General features: G+C 38.9%; 1 protein-coding gene across 1 annotated transcript in view; it reads left to right on the top strand.

Moving 5' to 3' along the window:
* Positions 1-26089, top strand: part of GMDS (GDP-mannose 4,6-dehydratase) — a 403977-nt gene that overhangs the window by 46352 nt on the left and 331536 nt on the right. Inside the window, exons 2-4 of the mRNA XM_032182378.1 lie at positions 11587-11631; positions 15271-15358; positions 20098-20207. Coding sequence (XP_032038269.1) covers positions 11587-11631; positions 15271-15358; positions 20098-20207 — 243 coding nt within the window. The remainder of the gene's footprint in view (positions 1-11586; positions 11632-15270; positions 15359-20097; positions 20208-26089) is intronic.

Genomic DNA, 26089 nt, shown 5'->3' on the forward strand with positions numbered 1-26089 from the left:
TGCTTTTGAGTGACCAGATAGGGGCCTCATATTCTGTATGTATGTGTGGGTATATCGAGAAAAACATATTAAGTACAAGGAAATATCTGAAACCACATATGAAATACCTATTTTCTATGGAAAGTAGCAGAGAAAAATGAAACTGTGACAATAGTAGTAACGTGGTATTCCTCACAGGAACAGATGTACAAAAACTTTCACAGAAACCAACACGTTTACCTCTCCTGCGTGTCAACAGGCATGCAATGAGCTCAACCTTTGCTGGTCCTGTGCCAGTAACTTTGGAGAAATTCTCACATTGCATTTCAGCATGATGGGCACCCCTCCTTGTTTGCCTGTGCATCCAGGTGGTAGTTAGCCCTCTCCCTGGCACCAATGCTGGTTACTTTCTGATGCAAACATCACTCACCTGATGGTTAAATTAGTTTGCCAGGCTCAGATTGCACTATAGAAGTACATGTGAATACCTGGAAACACTTTTCAAATTTGGATCTGAACCTGTTTTCATGTAAACCTGTCATGAGTAAAGTAGAAGTACCTGGAAAAACTGAATATTCACCCTGTGGGTCTAGGACTGTTGTCACTTCTAATTTTCTCAGAACTAGAAGAGTTCATATTCCTGCCACAAGCCATGCAGATATGCTGAGTGCTTGACCTAAATGTTGCGCAGGCATCCAGCTGAAAGGAGATTCTGGGAATTTTGCACCAGCTAATGCTGTTCTAGTCCTTCAACTTGTTGAGCTTCTCTTGAAGCAGCAAAGCCATATTGACAAACAAGACGTCCAAAAACCTGAAGCCGTGGTTTTTTGTTTGGATTTCTGCCACAGAAGCAGAATGGAAAGCTGGATGGCTGCCTGTATTTGTGGATGGTCTGCACACAGCAGATCGCACAGATGGTTGCAGTGCTAATCACAACTCTGGATGAATGAATGAGGCAGTGTTGTCAGATGGGCGGTGTGATCAGCCTCAGCGAGGGGAAAAAGGGAGGTAGCTGTGGTGCCTTAGATCCTGAAGGATGATTTTTATTTTTTTTTTAACCACTATCTCAGAGCAGTTTGTGTAGGATTCTTTCTGAGTTGTCATAAATCAAGTAACTTCCTACAAAAATCCTGCTGGTGTTAACCTTCATTTTCTTTGAGGGTGGAGTAGAGTTAAACCTAGCTGTCTGCTTGTATACACCTATTAGAAGCATCAGCAAATATGCTGACAACTGTTGAGACAAATCCTTCAGTGTATTTCCAGATGCCCAAATTCGATGCAGTCAGCCCCTAAATAGTAAGGATGCTCATCTAGGCAATCCCAGGTAGTACAGTTTGAGGGCACGGGTAATCTGTAATCTGGTGTTTAAGTCACATTTCTGTTACAGTGCCTCTTGAAACATTTCAAGTAATGGATAGTCCTCAAGGGTAGTGATGGGAGGAAAATGGATCATGCCCTTTCTCTTGGAATAAGGTAGAAGGGTAAGACGAATGTTTGATGCAGAGTAGCCTAGTTGGTGTGGAAATGACAAATCTTTAAAAGGCTGCTTAAATTAGTTTTCCTTGTGTGATCTAGTTCAGTGAAAACTTCCTTTTTCTGACTACTTTTCACATGTTTTGATTTGAGGAATAAGCATTCAAGAAGTTTCATAAGATACAAGACGCTATTTCTTGATGATGTTGTCCTGAACTGCTGGAGGGTGTTGTCTTAGCACAGGCAAAAGCCAGGTAGCAGCTGAATCTGCAAATATGAAGCATAAAAACTAATCTAAATAGCCATCTGCATGGTGGTGTTAATCTGTCATTTTTAATAGTGTTAAAAGGATGACCCTGGTACTTTATTTTAGGAACTTCTTTTTTGTGTACACACACACACACACACACACACACACACACACACACACACACACAAAATTATGTTTGTACTATGTTTTATGTGCATGTGATACATGTATTTAACAAAACCAGTGGAGTTTGTTTCCTGTGAATGATATGGAAATTCTAAATTTCTTTAAAAAATAGAAAACATAGTAATAAACTAGATACCAGTTTCTTCATGCTTTACTTCTTTGCAAACTGCTTTATTTGTTCAGTTAGTGTGCCTTCATGTCACTTGGCAACTAAACTAAGGAATTTTTTTGAAGATTTAAGCTGGTAATGCTTGTGATGCTGAATTGCTCGGCTTTGGTATGCCGTTATGAACTCAACCAGGAATAAATGTAACAGAACAGCTTACAAAGAAAGTTAGACAGGGAGGTTTCCGTAGTATTTCCTGTAGTTTCTAGGGCGCAAAGTGATTCAAACGAACTGCTAAGAAACCTTGAGATTAGAGGAAATTGCTATGAATACAGACAAAAATGACTAAAATGTGTCCTATGTACTCAGTCTCTCCACAGCTTGTAAAGTCAGTTAAATTTAACTAGTTTCAGGTTTTGTGGAACAGCAAATGAAAGAAGTTAAAGAAATGTTTGTGACAAGCTCTTTAAAGCAATTTGTTTTGATGCTTCTTAAAGACTTCTTTGTAGAAGTTTTAAATAGTTCTTTTGTTTTCAGAGATCTGTGTGAAATTGCATAATTCATCGGAGTAAAACCGAACTGGAAATACTTAGACTTTACGGTTGCTTTACCCTGATTATAGCTCTGCCCTAATCATAATTAAGAAGCCATTCATAACGGAGCTGCAGACCAGCTAGCTGAAAATTCTTCTGATAATTGTACTTGAACCTGATACTAGGGGGCGATGTGCGAACTCGGACTACAGGTGACTTTTAGTATTTTATGAATTGAATAGGTATTCTGTTGGCAATGTTGTAGTTGCCTATTCCAGATCCTGCTCATGACAGATAGGATAAACAGACGTGATTGCTCACTTTCCTTTTCTAAGTTCCCCTTAGACAAAAACCTTGGCAATTGGTGGAACTGCATGTTTTTTTTCCCCTTTCTAAGCTGACAGGGGAAAACTGAAGTTGGGTACGCAAGGCATTGTACAGGATCTGTAAATAAAAGATGACCTTCGCCAACCTTCTCTGAAAAAACATTGCATCCCTTTGCAGTCTATCGCCTAGATAATTCTTATCCTGCTCGGCCTGCCTGGCTCCTTGCCACCAGGAAGCTCAGTTCATGGGGAATCTGAGCACTTGATTAACAAGAGCTAGTCCACGTGGCCCTGTGGAAGAGAGGTGTCAGGTCTAATGTCCACTTTCAATCAATCTATTTTAATAAATATCAGTGCTCTTATTATATAATTAGGCATCTTCATCAGTGGCTGTCAGCACTTCCAGAGGAAAGCATGCACTGTCTGAATCGGTAGTTGCATTCATTGGTAAATTATGTACCTAATCAAGATGTACCAGCCATGTATTTCTTTATTTACAATTGGACTATAGAACATAACTGCAAAAAAATAAAATAAAAAAAAAATCCTAGACTATATAAAAACAAACAACAAAACTTTTTGAAGTATATTCAGCCTCTTGTCCAAAAATATCTTCAGTGCAGCTTCTGAGCATAATAAAAACGTGTGGCAAAACATGGATTTCAGAGTGTTGTCTTTGGAAAAACAGTTTAAAAGCATTCTATTCAAGTATTTGTAGAGTGTGTTCCTTTGACTTGCCTAATTGTTCCCAAGATTTTGTGAGGATGATCTTTCAGAAGGCATACGAAGGGCTTGTCATCTCAGGAGTCCTATCATTTGTGTGTCTTTTTCATTGTTTTGAAGCATAGCTTTATGTATTTAAGACTCAAAATACTTACCGTGCCCCTGTTTCAGGTAATAAAAACACCTGTAGAGTAGAGATTAAGGAACAACTCCTAATCTTGGTCACTGAAATATTTACAACAGTGTGGATAGTGTTGGGGGTCACCTTTTAAACATCTTGCTCACACTTTCTGATCTTTACTAATAATCCTGAAATGAAGAGAGAGGAATTACACAAACAAGCAGGGTTCCTGAAAAACTGTTTGTGCTTCAGAGGACGTCAGACCAGTGAATGCTGGGCTTCCACCATGCTGAATGGGAGAAGTAATGCCTGAGAGTGGATGATCAGCTCCAGCACAAGGGGTCTTATCCTAGTGTTTCAGATGTCCAGGAAACACTGGTTGCTCCTATGACTTGCAGACTGTATCACTGCTCTGCCAGACCACCCCGACTATGCTGCTGTATCAGTTTGGTGCTGCATGTATCAGTGCTGTCACTCAACCCAAGCAAATACTGCAAGACTGAGAGCTGTTGAAGCTCAGAAATACCAGCTGAGCATTCCTGACTGCATTTTCAAACTTATAACCATGGAAACACTGAAGAAAAATGAAGTTGGATTACTGCACGTTGCTTCTCTATTGCAACTGTAACATGCTTTCCTTCTGTTCTTCGTCTGTAAATAAATGAAGTTTCAGACTAAATTCCTATGTTCGTATTTAAAGCTGATGAGTACAGAAGATTGAATTCAGACCCTTTTTCTCCTATGTACATTCATTTACATCTCCCTCATTATGTTTGGTCTCATGCAAGTGAGATAGCAAGTGTTATGTTTGTGTTGTTTGTCTGAAATAATATACCTTGCAATCCTTTATTTAAAAAAAAAAAAAAAAACAAAGTGTGGGGACAATCAGAGGAGAAGAGGATTTAGGATAAAGTTAAAGTAATATATGCTCAGGCAGTGAACATCGGTGTCAGAAAGCCTACTGGATTGTCAGCAGGGGACTCTGGTGATATGATGGTGAAAGCAGCTCTAACCCCAGCAGCTGTCGTAGGAGGAAAAAAGCTCCATCTGGGAACAAAGTGGGTTCTCATCTGGTATGACACATGTTGAGCTATGGTCATGGGTTCAGGTGGCCTTGCCAGTTGCAGTAATAGCAAAGTTAACTGCTTTTGCTTTGGTGTCTCCAGGTTGTTCATGGTAAAGATGCCATGTTAAGATTATGGCTAAGACTTTGTCTTTTCCTCTTTGTGTCAGTTCACAAAATTACTTACGTGCTGTGATCATAACAGATGCCGTGTTTCTTCCAAAACCCTTTCTGGACTTTATGGCGTTTTTTCATTATAGCAATGAATCCTGACTCTTTCAAAATGTGAGGCTAAGATCCTTCTTTTCAGAAGCTGCCCTGCAGTTTAGTTCTGAGTTCACTGGTTTCTTTGCTCTGTGCAACCAGGTCTGCTTGTCCAGATTTCCACCAAGCAGTGTTTGGTCTTAGTTATTTTGCATTTGTTTGCAGATCAAGAGGTTTCAGCAGTAAGGTCTGGTGGATTAGTCTGGGTGCTAGAGGATGGGCATATCCAGAAAGCTCGTGGCTGCTGCTAGTGGGAATTGCTGCTACTGCTTTGGGAAGGTGAAGGACCATGAGGGTGGACAAAACCATCATCTTGTGGCTGTTAAGTGCTGCAGGTTTCCATTGCAAACACTACGTAGAAGTTTTAATTTTCTCGTGGACTGTCATCCATATGATTTGTGTTGCCGTGTTTATAGAGCTGTTTGACACATTCTTACAATCCCTGTGGTTTCACTAGTGAGACAGAAAAATATAGCTAGGTTTTTCTCAAATTTAGAGTTCGTAATTGGTTTACTTTAGTATACTGCCCACATTCATATCAGAAGAAAGATGTAATGTAGTATGGCTTATTACATGAATTTGGGAAAGGCTTGTTCTTTAAAATCTTTAAAGCTGCTTTACTGATACTTTTCCTCTTTACAAAAATAGTTCTTTGGACACATCTGAAAACTAGCAGTTATTTTTGGGTACCTCAATGTTTGAGTGTTTAGAGGGCATGATTTAAAAAAAAAAAAAAAAAAAAAGCCTGTCAAGCATCTGACTGTCTTCACTGGGAAATTTGTGGTAAGCATATTTGGAAATAACACATTAGGTATCAGATTTTCTTACAATCATTAAAAAACAAACAAACAAAAAAAAAACATACACACGTTAGTGTAATCAGTTTGGTGTAATTCATTTTATCCAAACTAAGTTTTGTGTTTTTTTTTTTTTCTTTTTGTATGGCAGCTGCAGGCTGTTGGATATCATAGAATCTGACTTAGACTGCTTTGATACTCAAAAATGTCTCACTTTTAATTAAACAATGTTTTTATTCTGTTTGTATTGGCTCTAGAAAGGCACAGTAAGTTTTTTAAGACAAGTGTCTATGCCCAGATTCGCAGTAAAATAGCTATAAATATTGATGATGTGGGTAACATTGTTCTGGATAAAGATAACTGCGAAGGGAGGAAGGAAGAAAAACTTTTTGCTGTTGTATGTAACAGCACTTGCGGTTCTTAATATAACTTAATAGTTTACCAGTGGAATAGCGTTGGAAGTCAGAAGGAGCTCAGACTCGGAAATAACATGGTGATTCACTTTTCCAAAGCAACTTCGCTTTTCTTTTAAATGACTCTTAATTGAAAAAGGACAGAGTAATGTAATTAGAATGCCTCTGATGTTGCTAATAGTTCTTCCTCATGCCTAGTTTTTTGTTGTACTGCATTTAATGCATTACAAAAACCTGCAATTGTGAGGAATGTTTAAAAAAAAAAAAACAAAAAACATTTTTTAACATTTATTACCTTTTAACTTTTTCTTTTTTGAGAACAGAAGGACACTTGTTTTCCTATTCTTACTTGGCCAGAATACGAATCTGAATAGCAAAATAGCTACTGCATTTGTAGGGTGGCAGCTTTAATAAATCAGTTAAAAACTTCAGAGTTCATAATTCTTCCTTTTTTCAGTATGGAGGATTTTTTTTAATGCATGCTTTAATGCTTTACCTCAAATGCTGCCTTGAAGACTTGAGACAAAGTCCAGCACTGTTCTGTTTATAGTAGCTACAAAAAATACTTATTTCCTCCATAAATCATTGAAAACGATTAGAAGTATGCATTTTTCAGCAAAAATAACATTACACTGTATTACTCTTTCAGATTTCTTTTTTTTTGAAAGAAGGCCGTTATGTCATGCTATAAATAAATGAATAGTTTTTATTATGGATTGTTATTAAAATCATTTAGATGTTGCTTTAGAATGGTATACGTTCACTGCTCCAAAGAATCTGTCACCGCAGTCCAACTTAAGTCACTGAAGTAGCATTAGTCTATAGTTATATGAAAGTTTAAAATGTGATGAAGCAACTATTTATTGTGGAAGGCTACTAGTGCCACCAGTTCTATGTATCTTAATGGAAGTATATATTATTCCTTTAAATCAGGATAAAGGAACATTGAGATGGTGCAACGTTGGTGGAAAAAAATCCTTTAATTAAGAAATAAAAACCCATGTCCTGTGTCTGAATTCATATCTCTTCTCTTCATGTTCCTTCCCCTGAACAGGCTAATTAAATCTATCAAAATTTGACTTTAGAGCACAATTCAAATTCTGGAATTCAAAAGGAGTTTAGGACTGTTATGAATGACTTTGATAATTGACACCATCTATATTTTGAATGGCCACGAACTCACCTTTGTAGCCTTATTCTTAAGGGTATGTCATTAGCCTTTTTCAACTGTGAACTTTGTAAGTATTAACTATCTTTGGTCTTTGTTGGAAAATTATGGCATTTTTTCCCAAAAGGAAGTCTGAAAACCTGGTAGAGGAGCTGCAGAAAGTACAGAGCAGGTCTATTAAGCATGTGACGTGGATAGATATTTCATCATACCCACTTTAATAATATGATAATTTTTAAAAAGATATAAACCTTCCTCAAACACTGCATCTGACTGAAGTTGTTGTGTTTTATGTTCTCAGGCTCTACTGCCAATATATTTGCAGATGGGCAGGCATTAGGAGCAAGGAAGACAGTGCAGTACTCAGACTCTCTCCCCTGTTATGTTACCCAATGATGTGATGCTTTTTCTATGGCTCTCTCTCTTCTGGGCTGGAGCCGGGTTTTGCAGGTTCTGGTTGATACCTACTCTGTTTTAGAAACAAGTAGAGATCTGGGCTGTTGGTGGACAGTTTCGTTAGGATCTTCAGCAAGATTTCTCTGTGATTTGAATGACTTTGTTATAAAATTGCATGTTTGTGTGGGATGTCATCTTCACCACAGTACTGTGGAGATGTTTCCTCTAAGATGTTCATACCCCCACCCCAATCCTCTTCTTTGAGAGTCCTTTCTTCTTTGTGTAATGGTTATAGTACATCTGCATCACTTGCATTAGGTTTTTAATTCCTTATCCTCCTTCTGTAAAAACAACAAAAAACATCTGTGTTCTTTCCCACAGAATTCGAGGAATTGTAATGAGAACTCTATCTCCTACTCCTGATCTCTCTTCACTTGTTTGTCTGGTGCTTTCTGCTTCTCTTTCTTTAGTAGAAAGGAGCTGTAGGGAAGGAGGATTCTTCTCTAAATTACAAACGTTCAGGTAGGATGTGTAGCTTAGTTCTTGATTCCAGGAACTCTGTGGGAGGTTATTGGAACTGGTCACATCAAAGGAAGATGTCTTGCATTTGGGATTGCTTTTACAGCCTTATCTGAATGTGTCAGTATGTTTGAAATTAGTCCATGGGTACGAGTGTGATTTCCCTGTGAAGAACAGTACAAAATAGAGGAGACGTGGATAGTTAAACAGGCTATTTAATTCCCCTTACTTTCAGTTTTCTGTATAAATGATCCTATTCTTCGCTCATAGATCAAGTCAAATGTTACTTTTATTTTAGATGTTTGTGGTAAGGCTCTAACTCTTGTATATGTCTCAATTTCTTTGCTCTGTTGGAAGGGGTTTTCTTTGATAGCACGTCAAAGTTTATTGAAGTTCTTGACATTAACTACTGTATTAAATATAAAATATTGCATCCTAAGGTTGTCTCACTCTAGTTTATATGACTGTTTTCTTTTGTCTGGGAATTTTACAGACATGTTGTAAGACAGCTGCAGTTGGAAGCCTGCTGCTGTGTATTGGAAGCCAGCTAAGTATCATTCTTTGCATATGCTTTCAAGCTTCTTTGGCTGAAGGTGGCGAAGTGATTCTTCAAGTCTGATATGTCAGTGTGCTGATGAAGAACTGCTTTAACTGAGGCGGTTTATGTAACCAGTCTTGTCAAACTGTTTTGACTGTTCAAAATGGTCTGGAGCCAGGTCTCTCTATGATTCTACCTGAAGTAGTTTATAGCCTATTGTCTTTTATTAAAATGGATGGTTTTTTTCCACAAAAGGAAGTACTTCTGTCTTCTGAGGCTTTGTGACTCGAAGCAAAAGCTGCTACCTCTAACAAAAATTGAACTTTCTTGCTAATTACCACGTTCCCTTAATGCTCCTTTCCTGGTTTAGTGATCCTGGAACGCTGAAAGCTCTGTAGTATAAGTCAAAATACATAGCTTCAGTACTAGAATTTATATGCATAACGTAGGCTTAAACCACTTAACAGAGCTTGCTTAATAATTCATAGCTCCTTGATCCTGTTAGGAAAAGATTGAAGCTGCTGTCCTTACAAGCTGCAAACTCTTAGGCACTTTGCTGTTCTGATTACCATTCTTACTGACAGCTGCTATACTGAAAAGAAAAGGAAGGGAAATGTGAAAGTTGGGGGCTTTCTGTGATAATGTGTCATAGTGCAGGACAGCTCGAATCTGCATTGTGTGCGATTAGCAGACAGTAAATCAGCTGTGCCGTGCTACAGCCAGAAACCAGTAGCTTTCACACTTGCTGCCTGTTTCCCACTCATTGTGAAGCCCTGCCCTATCACTTGATAGACCTGGAAAGGAAGCACAGAGGAAGCAAATGCCACTGCTGGTTCAAAATGTTCCAGTGCGATTGGAAAGTCTGAGCAATGGCCTGGGTGAGAAGAACAAGACCTTATTGACAGGGTTCAATCCTAGTCGAGTCTGTTTCACGTCAACTTCCTAAGCAATCACAGCCTTTCTTTCTTCATCTCCTTTGCACTCCCTGGGTTTCCCACTTTCACCTCCTTTTTGTTTAGTTTGGTCGAATGCATAACCAAGGGGTCTTAGGGAGTTTTCCCGATCCACCTCTGCTAAATCCTGGGGGATTTACTAAGAGAGACAACTACTTGAAAGGCTTTTGGGCCCAACCACATATTTCTCCAGAGTTTCCATTGCCCTTTCTTTGCTTCTCCCTTCAATGGGATCTTGTTCTGTGTGACGTCCAGGAGCACATACTGTTCCACTGATGCCATGGCACACGTGGCTTGTTTTGTTCCAGATCAACCAGTGCCATGGTCTGTTCTGGTTACAGGCACTGGGAAGTTGTGAGTAGGAAGCTGTGAGCACATGCACATTGTACGTACATTGGGAGGAGTACGTGTAAGCTGAGACTTCTGTGGTTTTAGGCTCTTCTAGGCTGTGTAAGACTTCGAAGCATTTGCACCATCAAGGCTTTAATTTCAGCAATGCTGGAGTTTTAAACACACAGTAGTACCCTGCACCCTGCCATGGTGTGTAGATTTAAGCATGATTTTGCCATCAATGTACTACCCTCCATAGGCCATCCTGCTGCTTTAGGGCCTCCTGGTGCTTCTCAAATTTCTTTCTTCATTATGTTATTATCCTTAGGCAGTCTGAGATGAGAGAAGTTCATTTAATCTTAGGTGAGAGGTTGCTCTCTAGAAAGATGGTTTAAAAAAAAAAAAAAAAAAGAGGACCGAAGAGCTGTGTGTTCAGTTTTGTACTTTGGTGTCTCTGGCCAGGATCATGTCAGGGCAGATGCACATAACACAGCTTAAGCATGTGAGCAAAGGTGGTATTCCATGTTTTTATGGTGTTCCTGAGGCAAGGCAATTGACTCTGGAATGCTCTCACATTATTAAAGGAAACAATTAATTCAAGAAAGCAAAAGAAACAGACTATGGGCACGACTGATATTCACTGCATTGGTTAGCCCTCATTCCAGAGGGGTGAACTTTGCTGGATTTGTGATGGTACATATAAATTTGAGGATAATGTGACTTTCTGTATTTTGAAATCCTGGCAATAGTGATGCCAGGAAAATCATTTTCTTTCAGGAAAACACGTGCTTTGAAGCATTTGCTATTGGGGAGTTTTGTAATTTTTTTTGACAGGCATTCAAAAGGGAGAGGAGAGAGGGGGAACACCTCTCTACCCTCAATGATATACAAATTATGGTAGTGGCCTGTATTCAGTAATATAAATATGAAGTGTGCTAGGGATGTTTTTTGAAAAACTCAGTAGGTCAGGCAGAATGATTGCTCTTTAGACTGCTTATGGAAGGAGTGTGAGCACAGAGATGTGTATGACATGGTGCTACAGAAATCTATTGGTGCATTGTCAGTGCACTAAACTTTAGAATGTTTTTCCTTCCCTATCTCCAAAATAGTTCAAATTCAGTAACTGCTGCGGTTAGGATATTTTGGAAAGATGTCCCCAGACACTTTATAATGGAACTTGGGAAGAGATTCAAGAGACAGGAGTTCTCAACCAGCATTTGTAAGCAAGTTATTTTAAAATATACTACTTATTAATCTAAAATTAACCAAAAAACATCCCTAGCATTCTAGGTCAGTGCATAAATCTAGGGAAGTCAAAGTATATGTTTTCTATTCAGTCAACTCATTGCAAAATTTTTCTTCCCTTTTTTTTGAGAGAGTAACCAGTCCAAATCTCCCAGGCCCATTCACTGTGTTTCTAACACTTTCCTATATCTTTCTCTTCCCAGGATGGATCGTACTTGGCTGAGTTCCTGCTGGAAAAAGGCTACGAGGTGAGTGACTCGGTGACCAACTGCAGGCTGATGGAATCACTTGGATGCCGCTGCTCTAGCTTCCTTTGCTTCTGTCCTCTGTGTATGTTTTCCATTCAACCCTAGATAACAAATCAAAACTCCAGAGAGGAATGTGCAACATGGCCTGTAATCATGCCAGCTTATTGTACTATTTATCATCTAATGTCCACTGGTGGATTCCCTCTCCTCCTCAGGGTATAGCTGCTTTGCATGTTTCCCGCCAACTCAGATAAGCAGTAACCTGTGTGAGCCAAAACCGTAAGGAATTAGGGAATAATTTATGATGCAATGCACCACATAAAGGAATAAGGATCTCTTGTTCTTTTTGTCTCTCTCGACACTAATGGCCCTCTTATTTCAGCAGCTGTACTTTAATGAAAACCTTGCATTTTGCTTTCGTTATATTCTTGCTTAGCAAATGATTTTATTGACCTTTCCCTTAAAATAAAGGGAATCGGATTATTTCCTACCGTGTAACTTAACCTGCCAATCACACTTTTTTTTTTTTCCTGTGGACCACCAGTGTAACAATCACATAATTATGGAATGATTCAGTGGGTTTGAACTGTTGTGGACATATGTCTGAGAATGCTAGCCAAATTAGTCATGAAAGATGCTTCCAGAGGTATGATAGTAGAAGAGAAAGGAAGAAAAGGGATGGTCAAATTAATCTCTTCACAATGAAGTATTTTCTGGGTCAGTAAAAGTTTAATGCTCACTAATATTGGCTAATTATGTCTGTGGTAACATTGCTTTGTTGCTTAGTAAGAAGACTTCTCAGCAGGTCAGCACTTGGCGTGCTTTCGCACATGGTTACTCTTGCCTTGCTCATTACATTCTTTCTGCTGCTTTTGTTGATTGATCCAATTCCTGGTTTTTCAGTGTTGTAAATAGATTATTTTTACTATTTCTCTATTCCACTTGGGGATGAGAAGTATCATTATGGTAGCTTCTGCTGTCTTACAGATAAAAGCATGTGCTCTTTTCCTAGTCCATGATGAAATGAGAACTGCTAACTGCAACTAAAATGAAATATTAATTGACCCCATATGGAAATATGTGGATCTTTTTCATAGTAGCAAGATTACAATAAGAGGGTAGAGGGTTTTTCCTTTTTGTTCCTCAAATCTCCATCTATTTGTTGAAATTCTTTATTGTGTTCCTAGCTGGAAACCTCAGTTCCTGAATAACTCAGTGCTGGGCTAAATGTGATAACTGATTGATTGCCTCCCTAACCAAGGTCATTTGTTTTACTGTTCATTTTTTTTAATTGTGATCTATCTAAAAATCAAGCCCTATTGAGGGAAAATCCACCGATCTTACATTCTTAACTAGATTAACCTGTTTGCACACATTTTGGCTTGTCACAAAGTTTGCATTTCACCTGTCCCATGCAGACAAAGGTACCTTTCATCATTTTTTACAGTAATATTGCTGTAATGGATTAAGCATTTGGCAGGCTTTCTTTCTCTTGTATGTGCATACCAGAAAAAGGAGTGGGAGGTTAAAAAAAAAAAAAAAAAAAAAAAGCTGGGGTTGTTTTCTTGTAATTGCTGGATGCAAGAGGCTCCCTGGATTTGTTTGAAGCATTTTGAAGTCCTGGGGTGATTGCATTTAACACATCTCATTGGTCAAATGTTGGTATCGCAGTCATTCAGCTGACTCAAAGCTCTTGCAAGTGCAATCTTTCATCAAGCGTTGAGCTGGCAAGGTTTGACTTATTGGTCAATCATTTGTGTGAACTTGATTTTCAGCATGATTTAATTCAGAGAGAATTGAGAGATCAGAGGCCTCATCTGGATTTTAGGCTAAAATGTCTGATTTTGCTAGGACAGTTGAAGTATTTTGGTTAACTTCCTTCTGAATAACTTGATACTGTAAAATGGTGAAGTCTGTTTTGCTCAGCAAAACAAGATGTTCATTTCAGTAATCAAAGCATTGCCAGCATCTTTTGCAAAAGTGAAGTTGTTATGGAGGTGTCATGTTTGAAAACATTTCTCTATACACCATATGTCCCTATAAATCGTCCACACATTCCATAAATTATCTTGATGGGGGTTTTAACTACAGAACTTAAAATGTACATTGATACATTCATTGTTTGGGAAACAATTTTTCATTTTTTTGTGGCCATGTGTCTTAAGTTCCCTGTTGATCTTCAAGAAATAGGTATTCTGCTTGGTTGCAGGATGTTTAGCGTTTGAATGCTGGAACAAGTTATATTATGAGCCTGTTGTGTATCTGGGCAATAGAAATTTAATGCAAGGAAATCGCATCATAGATTTGATGTGCAAGTTGTAAAGATGAATCTGTTCAGCTATAATTACAGACCTTGTCACTGAAATGTCATTCATAAAGCAGCAAGCTGGTCTCACTCTGAGGTTGTAAATACCTTTTATTTTTTTCAGTTAAATTTCAGACTTAAGATGGAATAAAGTATGCTCTGTGTAAATAACTGTAGCTTGTGCCATGTGTAAAACAAAAACAAAACACAAAACCAAAACAGTGCACCAGCTCTTCCTGCTGGTGTATTCTTACCAGCAGGAAAGTAAAGTTAGCATGAAGTGAGCCTGAAGTGGTGGACCAACTTAACCAAGCTTTGAATGCCTCAAATTGTAAAAGGATCACCCTCTGAAATGAAGGACGGTGAGAAGTGGAGGACGGTAAGATGTTGAAGCTTGGTTTCACTTGTGCAAACACAATTCCTACAGCAGGTAACCTAAGCTAACGTGAATTTGGCAGCAAGCATGGGGCTATCTTACATAAGGAGGAACAGGATCTGTGTTAGAACAATTTCTCTAATGTATTAGGCACAAACGGGCTTTTCTTTTAACATTAGTCAGAAGTGCTGCTTTTTTACCAACTTATTTATCGTGGCTGGTTAAAGGAAATTCCCAACCTGTGTTGCAGTCTTAGACTTGCCTGTGTGTCTTGTAACCCATCTGAGAACACTGACTCATGAGGTGCAAAAAATAGGACTGACTGTTCTGTCTGTTCTTCCAAGACACCAGAGAGTGAATAACAGCTGTTTTCTGAAATATATTTGGGCCTTGCTGCTGCTGCACTTTCTTCCTTATTTTCTTCCCTCCTCTCCTCTCTGCCCACCTTTTTCCTTTTCCTAGTTACAACTCCTGCTTTTTCCATGCCTGTCATCTTTGGCTCCAGAAAGGCTTCTCTGTAAGCAGGTAGAAGTAGTTATCCTGGGATCCACACGTTGCTTCTCCAACTCTACTGATGTTGGCGAGTTCAGCTCACTAGGAGACACGGTGCTCCTGGGCAATTCAGTGGGTTTTCTGTACTGTTTGTGATGCTTGGGCTGCTAATGGTGTCAACAAGGGAGAAGGTGAAACCGCTCAAGGGTACTAAAATAAATGACATCATCAGAACACATCTCAAAGTATTTTGTTAAGATTTGGACTGTAAAGGTCTGCCGTTAGGAATGGAGGCGAACTGATTACCTGATCAAAGGGCAAGGTACATCTGTCTGAAGGGAGAGATGATGGGTCTCCTGTTCTTAACATACCACAAAAATATAAACATAAAAGTTTTAAAGTTTAAATCATTTACCCCTCTTATGTTTACTACTTCCTTTTATATTTTTCCTTGTTTAACCCCCAGGTGCATGGAATCGTTCGTCGATCCAGTTCCTTTAATACAGGCCGGATTGAACATCTCTATAAGAATCCGCGGGCTCACACTGAAGGAAGTAAGACTGTGTTTTTATATTTAATGCTTTTTTAGTCTGCTTGTTTGATGAAGAAAGGTTCCCAGATGCAGGAAGGGAATCCCAGTTTCCTCTGACTGAATTGAATTAATGAGTAGTTATTTTTAAGCCATGCTTCATATAGGATTTGTTGTTTGAAAAAAACAAAAAACAGCAAACAAACAACAAAAAAAACTCTTAATAGCTAAGCCTCCTGTTATGTTAGCTTCTATCTCAGGAAAGTAATTATTTTTCTATGATCAAAATGTGGCGAAGTATATACGTTTGTGTCAGTGTATTACCAAGAGGGGAAAACATGAAGGGCACAGGAAGACACTTTCTGTTATACAGAAATACTGATGTGGTTCTTGCATAAATTGTAGCAATTACAAAGTGGCTGGCCCTCCAAAGAGCTATAGAAGTTTGAAAACATCGAGATATTGGAACGCTAAAATGTTTGAGGCAGGTATCTTAAACATTTTACCTAAAAATCATTTATCAATATGTTACTGATGCAGCTAAATAGGCTTTTGCATCACTGACAGCATGAAATCTCATGTTTAAATAGGTGTTTGTTTAATTGCTAGTTTTCTTTTAGTTTTGTCGTCTCCCTTCATAGTTTCTGGGCCATATTTTGACAGATGGATTTTGACTTCACAATGGAGCTAGTCCCACTCACACAGTACAAAATATTGTACAGTAAGAGAGACAGTAAGAGAATAACATGATATGTTAGTGGGCTCTCCTCAGAACTATTTCTAGAACAACTTGTATCAAGAAGATGCATTTATTTGGTTCTTCAGTTCACCCAGCAACCTCCTATTTATTACATGAACCTTCTTGGAGGGGTAAAATGTTATTGATGTTTTTCACCCCACTTCTGTTTCATCATGAGCTTCTTGGTATCTGATGGAAGTCTGAGGACAGCCTTATGTGACATAAATAAATAAAATGTGATCAGTTCTTCCTGATGACAGAAAGAATGAATGCTCAAACCTTCAAAATGTCACCATCCAAGGAAAGGAGTACCCATTTTTCCTGATGGAAAAGCATTACTCTTAGAAATTTGCTGAAAATAATTTACTGTGTACTTTGCTGATAATTTGGAGATCAGAAAGGATTACACTTTAGTGCACACTCGATTGTTTCAAGGTATTTTCCTGTAAGGAGAGGTTAACTCTTTGTTTAATGAGGAGAAAAATTATTGCATGGTTCCGGTTCAGCAGACGTTTGGAGGACTGAGCTTTTGAATGAAAATGTAGTTCTTCATGCTATGCACATTTTGTAAAGTTGTGCATGCTGACATTGCCTTAAAGAAAGCCTTCCCATTTGAGGTGTTATCGCTAAATATCTCTGTGCCATAAGCAAATCTCATGTCTTTTGAAGTCTGCTTCCCACCATGGTCCAACAGAACATAATTTAACAAATTATAACAAATAATGCAGCTTTTAGATTTGACTTGATTCTTTTCATGTCTCTTTAAAAAAAAAATGTTTTGGACATGACTTCAGTGGAATTCACTGTGAATAGTTACTACTTACTGTACATTGCTGCTTAAAATATCTTCATGAAGAATACTGAACCCTGTGTTTCCAACAAGAGAAACACAAGAACTGTATCCCATGACTTAAATTTATGGCTTACAAGGTAAAATCAGGCTAAACAAGTAAATAAATGAATAAAAGAGCCTATATATTGTGAGGACCATCTTGTGAGTATGAAAAGTGATTTGAGAAGAAAATGCATATCACAAATAGTATGCATACAAACATTTAAGGAAAGGGATAGAAGAAGGGAACAAAGAAAGCAGACCTGAAGTGTTTCACCCCACTTATCTCATTTTCCTTTAACTGAAGAATGTAGCCATGTGAATTGAAAGAGGAGGAATTGCATTTGGAATCTCAGGAAAGGCTGCTCCATGGCAACTGGCTTGAAACAATGAGTTTCCAGGCAGTAGCAGAGGAAGCAAAGAAGCAATAGTAGTTGATGTGAACAAACTCTAAACTTGTTTGCCATGTGTTCTTCCCATGAAGAACTGATTACACATCGCAGGGGGTAGATGATCTTCATAGACAGTGATTCTCTTCATCCCAAAAAAGCAGGAAAAACACGAAGGAAAACAAGGTTCCCAGAAGCAAGCCCTGCAGCTACTGCTTGATGAGGAGGCTTGTAGAATGGACAACTTTGTTAATAACTTTATTAATGCCTACCACTGCTTACCCAAAGGTGTTGATATTTAATCTGTATTTATAAGTCTTTGCACCCAGTAAACCCCATTTCTAGTAGGCCTTCCCACTTAGCATATCTTAGCATATTACTCTTGAAAGACCTCTTTTTCTCATGGGTCAGAAAATGAACGAGACCTACCCTTCAAAAAAGGCATTCAACCAAAAAACTTTGAGGATGGTGGTAGACCAAAATAGGCACACAGTGAGAGCTTTAAATATAAATTAACCATGGGAGAGCATCTCTGCTTAGCTCAACCCAGCTGGCAGTCCCCCTTCCCTTTGGGAAGCTCCAAGACTGCTCTCTGGCCTGGGGATGATGGCAGAAGTGGATGTCCTTAGCATATGAAGAGGGAGCTCTTCTGTGGCACCTCTTTTTTGCTCTGCTGCTGCTGAGCCTGGGGAGGAAGCCACTTTTTCAGATCTGGAGCCTCTTCTTGTAATGGCATCTTTCTCCAAAGCCTTCTCTCCTGAAGGCTGGTCCAGCGCTCAGGGAGATTGCATTTAACTCCCAGATGAAATAAGAAGAGGAAAACAGGACTGCCCCTGTTGCTTAGGGGAACCTTTCTTTTCTGGTGCATTTAAATTCTTCACTGCTCCCACCAGCCCATGGAGTTGTCTTGAAAAAAGTTGTAACTGCCATCAGAAAACGCTTAAGTAATGCTTGCTAGTGGTCTCTAGTGTTGCAAGAAAAAAAAAAAAAAAATGCAGCAGTCATTATGGTGATCTGAACACCAACAGTTTTGAGGATTACAGATTAACACCAATATCCAAATGTTTTTGTTTTACAACTGTTTGGGATGTTGTGCATGCTGCAGTCCATGGGCAGAACTTGAATTTCGTTTTGGAAGCAGAAGAGTTGAATTCCCTGCAAGTGGAAATATGGTGGGGTTCTTTCACGTAGCATTAGTGGCAGTAATGAAGGTAGTCCACATTGTGGTTAATGGATGTGTATACAGAGAGCTTCTTGCCATCCCTCAAATGTAGTCAGTTATTTTTTAAGAGAATGATAATGTGTCTTACTTGTTAGCCACAGTTTCAACTGGGTCTGAAGTCTTTTTCAGAACTATACTTTTTTTCAAGCAATGCAGACATACAAGCAGATTTCAGGAATATATTGTGGCCTGTTGGACTCTGACTTTATCAACTTGAGGAGCCTTAATCACCTGTTGAAACAAGAGGAATGTACAAAACCGAACACCTGAGAACTGTGACCTGTTACTTGCCTTCTTAAACTATTTAAAAGAAAAAGCGCCAGCTTAAAAACGCAACTGGCATACCTGAACAGTGTTTTAAAAATGGTAGTCTCTCATAACAAACCTGGAGTTTTAGTTTGGGGGTTGAAAGATGGTTACATCTATGGATGATATTGCCCCCAAAAAAGTGATCATCGTCAAGTGAGAAGATAGCTGAATTGTACTGAAATATGATGGCCTTATCTCCAAGATAAAAAGGAAATGTAAACATAAATTGAATACAATCAAAAACATTATCAAATGAAAATAAATGTAAATATGACATCTAAGTGTAAAGGCTAATTCATCTATAGTTGCAACATTTTTATTTTTTTGAATAAATATATGAGTAGCAGTGTGGTGATATAATTTGTATGCTTGTTTTTAAAGAGGAAAGTAAGATCTATTTTTATCAGAGTGATTTTCACTTTTGGATGAGGTCTTGACAGGTTAGTATGAAACCAAGGACAAGTTAATAAGCCATTGCAACGCGCTGTATTAATTTTTACAGGGGGTATACTCATGTTCTTATGCACTTTTTCACACACAAATTAGAAACTCAATCAGGAAAGATCTAAACAATGGCTGTCTGACTAACCACATCTGAGACTTGTGTGTAATGCTATGAAGAATGTTTTATTGATATTACAGTTTCTTGTGAAATAACTTTCCACTGTGTATCGAGATCTGTAAAATACAAAATCAGTTGTGCACTGAATTGTACATTAATGTCACCGTAATTGTACATTAATGTTACCTAAATGTTCACCTTACAGGAAGCCTAGGCATTTTTGTACCTTTTTTTGGTAGCTGTGTTATGAAATTATTTTCAGTGAGGGGCTTAAACATGGGTATCACTTTGGAAAGGAGGAGAAAGCTGTCATGTATGCTTAAGTTCGTAAAAATGTCTGCAAAAGAAGGATTGGAAGCCCCAAACTAGAATGCTCTTTTTTTTTTGTGTGTGGTTGAAATTCAGTATGACATTGATCAAATTTATTTAACTTGGGTTAATGAAGTGTAAGCTATTGAAGAGATGATGTAAATGTTGCTAGGTAAATCATATTATTCAAAAGATAATCTAAAATGATATTTATTACTCCTGCAGGGATATCAGTACAGTGCCTAAAGAAGAAGAAAAGCAAAATTTTACTTATCCAATGCTCTCTTAACTTTTACCGATAAGTGTTTATTTGGACTTTAAACTTGGAATAGGGTCTGGACCAAGAATGCTGTATTGTTTTGGCATTAAAGTGTATTAATGGTGTGTTCTTAAACTCTGAAGACATGAAACTGCACTATGGTGACCTCACGGACAGCACCTGCCTGGTGAAGATCATTAATGAAGTCAAACCCACTGAGATATACAACCTTGGAGCTCAGAGCCATGTTAAGGTAAGTAATGTCTAGCACTGAAAATCAAGAATGTTCATTACTGCCACTGGTGGTATACTGTTTTGATTGTTTTGGCCTGCAGCATTTGTAACAATTTTAACAACACCTTTACATTTTAAATATTGCCTTAAATCAAGATAGTTGTGTTTTCTGTGGTGCTGAATTATTGCGTGAGTTTAGAAGTCTGATTTTTCTACTATTTGAAACAACTTCTGCTGCACAGCATGCCACAGATCAACCCTAGTGGAAAAGTTGTACAATATATAGCTAGGTCAGACTATGGTTAGAACCACATTGTTCTATTTGCATTAAAATTGATGCATATATCTGTCACTTGCAAAAATGCTTCACGTATACCAATTATCATGCACATGGCATTTTTTGAAAGACTGATCTATAAAAAGAGAAAACAGCTTTGCTACCACTTACGGCATTATTACTACTTCTGGTTGGAAAGTCAAGTTATGTAAACTGAAACAAAAAGTACGTGACCAGGGCAAATACTGCTGTATCACAATGGAGTATAAACAGTAGAGCAAAAAACTTCCATTTACATTTTGCATGTGTTAGGCTATATTACTTTGTTTTCAACTCATTTCACTAATGGGTAAACTTGCAAAACCTCATTCAGACTCCATGTTGTGATTACAAACTAAAACTGATGGCCAAGTAGCAAATTGTTATGCTTACATCCTTCCTAAATGTGCGCAATAAGAAAGCGTCCTGGTTTCAGCTGGGATAGAATTAATTTTCTTCCTAGTAGCTGGTATGGTGCTGTGTTTTGGATTTGGGATGAGAATAATACTGATAACAACCAATGTTTTAGTTGTTTCTGAGTAGTACTTACACTGAGTAAAGTACTTTCCAGCTTCTCACGCTGCCCTGCCAGGAGGAGGCTGGGGCTACACAAGAAGCTGTGGGAGAAGGGAACCAGTTCAGCTGACTGAAACTGGCCAAGGGGATGCCTTGCACTGTGTGGTGTCGTGATGAGCAATAAAACTGGGGGGAGCTGGATGGGCAGGGGGCTGCTGCTGCTTCAGGACTGGCTGGGCATTGGTCAACAGGTGATGGGCAAGTGCATTGTGCATCTCTTGCTTTGTGTATTCTATTATTATTATTAATTTCCCATCCTTTTCTGTCCTATTAAACTGTCTTTATCTCAACTGACAAGTTTTACCTTTTTGCAGATTCTCTCACCCATCCCACCTGGGGGAAGTGAGTGAATGGCTGCGTGGTGCTTAGCTGCCTGTTGGGTTAAACCACAACAGAATGTATTCTTAAGCAGTAAAATTCCCTAGCCTCTCTTGAGGGGAAAACTGAAGGAGCATTTAGCTTTACGAAAATGAGTTTGGCTTCGGTTTTGTAAGTCAGCCTTCCTACAAAAAGCAATGTGTTGCTCTTATCAATCTGCAAGCCTGGAAACCCATGAGGAAATCATGCTGAAACACTCCAGTTATTGACAAGGCACACGGCAGAATATAGAGATGAAATAGGAATAATCTTGCTTTCAAATTGCTTGCATGATTGAATTATCCAGTTTGCTCTGTGCTACACATGGGTCTGGTTAGGTTTATTAGCTTGGGTACAGCATTGTAGGAACAAGGCTACATGACTCCAAGGGCAGCTCTGGTCCAGAAGACAGTTTATCTGCTGCTTTGCAGAATGAAACCTGAACCAGCAAACCTTGCAAGTTATTTGCAGCCTATGGTTGGGTGTTCCAGCACTTTGCTTCTTAAACCAGCGCGTTGGTTAACAATCTCTGTGGAATTGGCTTCTGCCCCTAGGGGTTGTTAACATGGTTCTGATGTTCTAGACCAAAACTATATCCATATGCTTGCTGCATCTGCCAGCAGCTCAAATCACAGCACTGGGAGGTAGCAAAGGGGTGGTGGTGGTTATGCAGCAGTAGGTTCTTGCATAACGCTGCCATGGGCTCTGGGAAAGTTGATTCCTCAAGTATTTCACTGGATGAACTTTCTGAGCCCGTGTGGATCTGGCGCTGAGTCTTGGTTTTTAGAGATCCAGAGTGCCTCGGAGCACAGTGAAGGGAAATCAAAACAGCTTTTTCAGAAGCTAGCTTGAATGCAGCAGACCAATATTTAAACAATGTTAAGAAGCCCTGCTGCACATAGGTGAAGTCTAGGCAGGGGCTTCTTTAGGGGGTGCTTATCGTGCTTCCTAACATCTCCAGTAATGCTTCTGCTTTTGTAGTTAGGGGAAGAACCTAGGTACTCCAAGCCTGACAGAGCTGACTGGGGGACTGCACTATGGTACTGATAGTACCTAAAAGCTGTCCAACAGTCTTCACAGTTTTAAAACAATTCCCAGTGTTAGAAGAGGAGAGGGGTGAGAACTTGAAAACCTGTTAGAAGTGAATGTCTTCACTCCAAACTGAACATTTCTTGCCCTTAAACTTTGCTTATGTAAATTTACCCCTTCTACCTGCATGCATGGTGTTTGGGGAAGGAAGAAAAAGTCTTCTAATCATAGTTTGCTTCACTTTCAGGTCACTTTCAACCAGTGACGTCTTCAGTATTTTTTTGGTTGTGTTTATGTTGGCTTGTGTTTATGTAGAATAAAGTTTTTTTTTTTTTCTAGTGCTCTCACTTCCAGTTAGTTTTATGTGAGCCCATGCTGAAATGAAGGAAAACAAAATAATAGGAAGTTGGTCTGGTTTCCTGTAGGAAACCAATGAAGATGAAATTGGTTCTTGGAATGAACCCACGGTAGTCTGGGAAATACTGTCAGAGAAGACGTTTTTCTGAATCATAAATAGTGAGGATTATGACTCATAAAGTAGGTCACTGAGAGGCTGATCTGATCTTGTGCATGGGAGAAAGTGAGAGAAGGCTGAAACTTACTCATGATTAAAAACACTAAACTTAACAGAATGATATCATCAGTAGGAACAAATTATCCAGTGTGCATTCCTGTCTGTTTTGATGAGGAATGGGGATTAGCTATCCGTACTGTAACTTCCGCACTGGGTGTTCAGAAAACAGTAGCACATTCACTTCGTAGCTACTAAATAGGCAACTTAGCCTCATGTTCTCCATCCAGTCTTTGTATGTCTTGCTGCTCTCGCTTTTGGTGCTTTGGGAATCCACTGTGCTAATCATGATTTGCTTTCATTGAAGTTTTGTTGGAATAATTGTTCACAGTGTATTGACTCTAAATAATAACAGATTATTGTGCGTAGGTAGCATGCAGATGGCTGAATCTAAATAGTTACCAAAACTCTGCTTGTATCCATCTGTTAAATGCCTTCAAGTTCAATTATCCAAATGCTCTTCTGAAGTCGAGGATTGTCATCCTGCTTTGTGTCTTGCACCCTCCTGTCAGGATCAATGAACTCCACAGTCTCAGACACTGCAGCCAAGGATGCCAGGATGCCCTAGCTAGTTCTTCCATGTCTGTAAGAATCAGGTCTTTATAGCATTTCCCCTTGTTGGTTATTCAGTCATGTATGTCAGGAACTTATTAATGCACTCAGGAAACCTCTTGGATTGCTTGTGCCCTGCTGCGTTATTCCTACAGCAGATACAAGGATGGTGAAAGTCCTCCATGAGGACCAAAGCCTATGAATGTAAAGTTTCTTCTAGTTAGCTGAAGAAGGCCTTCCTACTACATGTTGTAAAGCCTGCTTGTGTACCTGGACTGCTCCTGGCTTGAGGAACCTTATGGAAGACAGGGCTTCCTCCTTACTTCCCACCATACTCTTACAGGTTCCATTTTCCTGCAGTTGTAACAGTGCTTTTGAACACTGCTGGGAGCATGTGGTGCTGTGTTACTTTATGGTGAGGAAGGCTGTGTTTGGGACACAGCCTCGAAGCTAGCATCCTTCTGTTCAGGGTACACTTGTATCAAATACTTAGAAATATTGTTGTCTCTCTCCCGCAGGTTTTATCATAGATACTAGGGGGACGGTTTGGTTTCCTCAACCACTTTATATTCATTTAATTAAATGGTTGAAAATAATTTGAGAAAAATCAATGTAGGAGAGGATGGTGTTACTCTGAGGCAGTCTCATGAAGATGCTGCTTCCACAGTGTATCTGGTGAGTACTTAGCTATGAGGAAGGTCAAGGCACAACTTTAAATAACATAGCCCAGAAGTAAGGCAGAACTGAGAACCAAAGTCTCCTGATTCCACTCTGTGATGCTTTCAGGATCTGTAGCCAGGTTGGGAGAACTTGCATTCTGTATAGAACAGCTCTTTGCTAGGACCCTTATTTTGAAAATCCTTAAACTTGGTTTGGTTTAGCTTTAACCATTTCAGTAACATTGCACTAAAGTAACTTTAAGTTAGGCATTGCCTATTTGGTAGATTAGTTCTGAAAATACTTCTTTTTTTTTTTTTTTTTTTTTTTTTTGTGCTGGAGAAATGCTGTTTTAGTATTGTAGTCTGTTAAACAGAAATGTTCCCTGCTAGTTTGTAGGGTGGATTTTTATTACCAATCAATACCAATCAGTAATATTAATGCCACTTGTGTGCTCATATTCCAACTGTATATTGAGGCAAATAGTTCTAGTTCTGCAGTGCTGACTTGTGGCAAAAGTTGCTTTTTAGTTTGCAGTCTCACCTGTGTGAAATTGCAGGCCAGGTAACTCAAGGAACTGATGGCAATTTTTCTAAAATCCTGCGTTAGTAACAAGGCTTAAATTGTGCATTACATTTTGCATAATGAATGTTTTGTATACTGTACCTCATGGTTCTTACTGTTCACTATACCATGTTCTGCTGTAGTTTTATTGCGTAGGTTTTGTTATAAATGTCACAGAAGCTCACAGCTGCTTGGAAAACAAATGGAATTTTTGCATTTTATAAAACAAGTAGTTTGCCTGTTCTGTGTAACAAGATCCAGTCTACCTAATTGAAAAGAATATTAGCAGCACTCTTTTGTAGAGATGTAATACTTATTCATAGGCAAAAGTAGGCCTAATGTACCTTAATTTTATGGAGTTGAAGAATTTTATAGTTATGCTTTATAGAATATTTTATTGTCTCAAGATGATATCAAATTGCTCCTAATTTAGCATGTATGGCCGTTCATGTTATTAGCCAAGAAGTTAGTTCCCCGACCTGATTTGTGGTATGACAAGGCTATAAATAGAGAACCCTTGGCCCCCGGGTACTTCTGCTTAGGATTGCCCCGTGCAGCCCTCTAGCACCATGCTCTGTGGCATGCTTGGGTACATGTCCATCTCCTGTCACCTGTTCGTTGGTCGTGGCAGCTTATCACACCAGCCTTACAAACACAGCCTTGCATGAAAATTGTTACGCAAAAGAGCAAATTCCGTGCTTTTACACTGCCTCAAGTGATGGTGTCTTGGTTATTAGCCAGGGCAATTAGTATCTCTGCTGTAAATACAGAGGAATAAGAATTGGCTGGGCTACTTTCTGTCCCCCAGAATGCTTTATGGCGTTTGCTGATGCTGGTAGATACCAAGGATATGATCCTGTCAAGTGCTGAGCAATCTTAATGTAGCTCAGCACACCCTATAACCACTTTAACTTGAGGCTGCTGGAATTACTCGGGTGTTTTCCTGAGCTCTGTCCGGGATGCTGTGTCCTTGTGGGATGAAGTTGTAGTGCACCAGAGGGCAGAATAAGCCTCCTGAGTGCTGCTTACTAACGCTTGCATGCAGTGTTCTGTGTGTAGCTTGCAAACTCCTTAAGCAATCTGACTCCTTTTAAGCAATCAAATTTTAGCTAGTTTTACACTTGAATTATTGTGTGATTTTTTTATTTTTAATGTAATACTTACATTACCTGTTCAAACAGATTTTGTGTTTAGCATAGAAAGAAAGGCAATTCCAGTAATAAGTAACAATTGCCATTTTGTATGGTTCTTCATTTGACCCACTAAATATTTATGGCAC

This window comes from Aythya fuligula, chromosome 2 (assembly GCF_009819795.1).
Source record: "Aythya fuligula isolate bAytFul2 chromosome 2, bAytFul2.pri, whole genome shotgun sequence".
NCBI lineage: Eukaryota > Metazoa > Chordata > Aves > Anseriformes > Anatidae > Aythya > Aythya fuligula.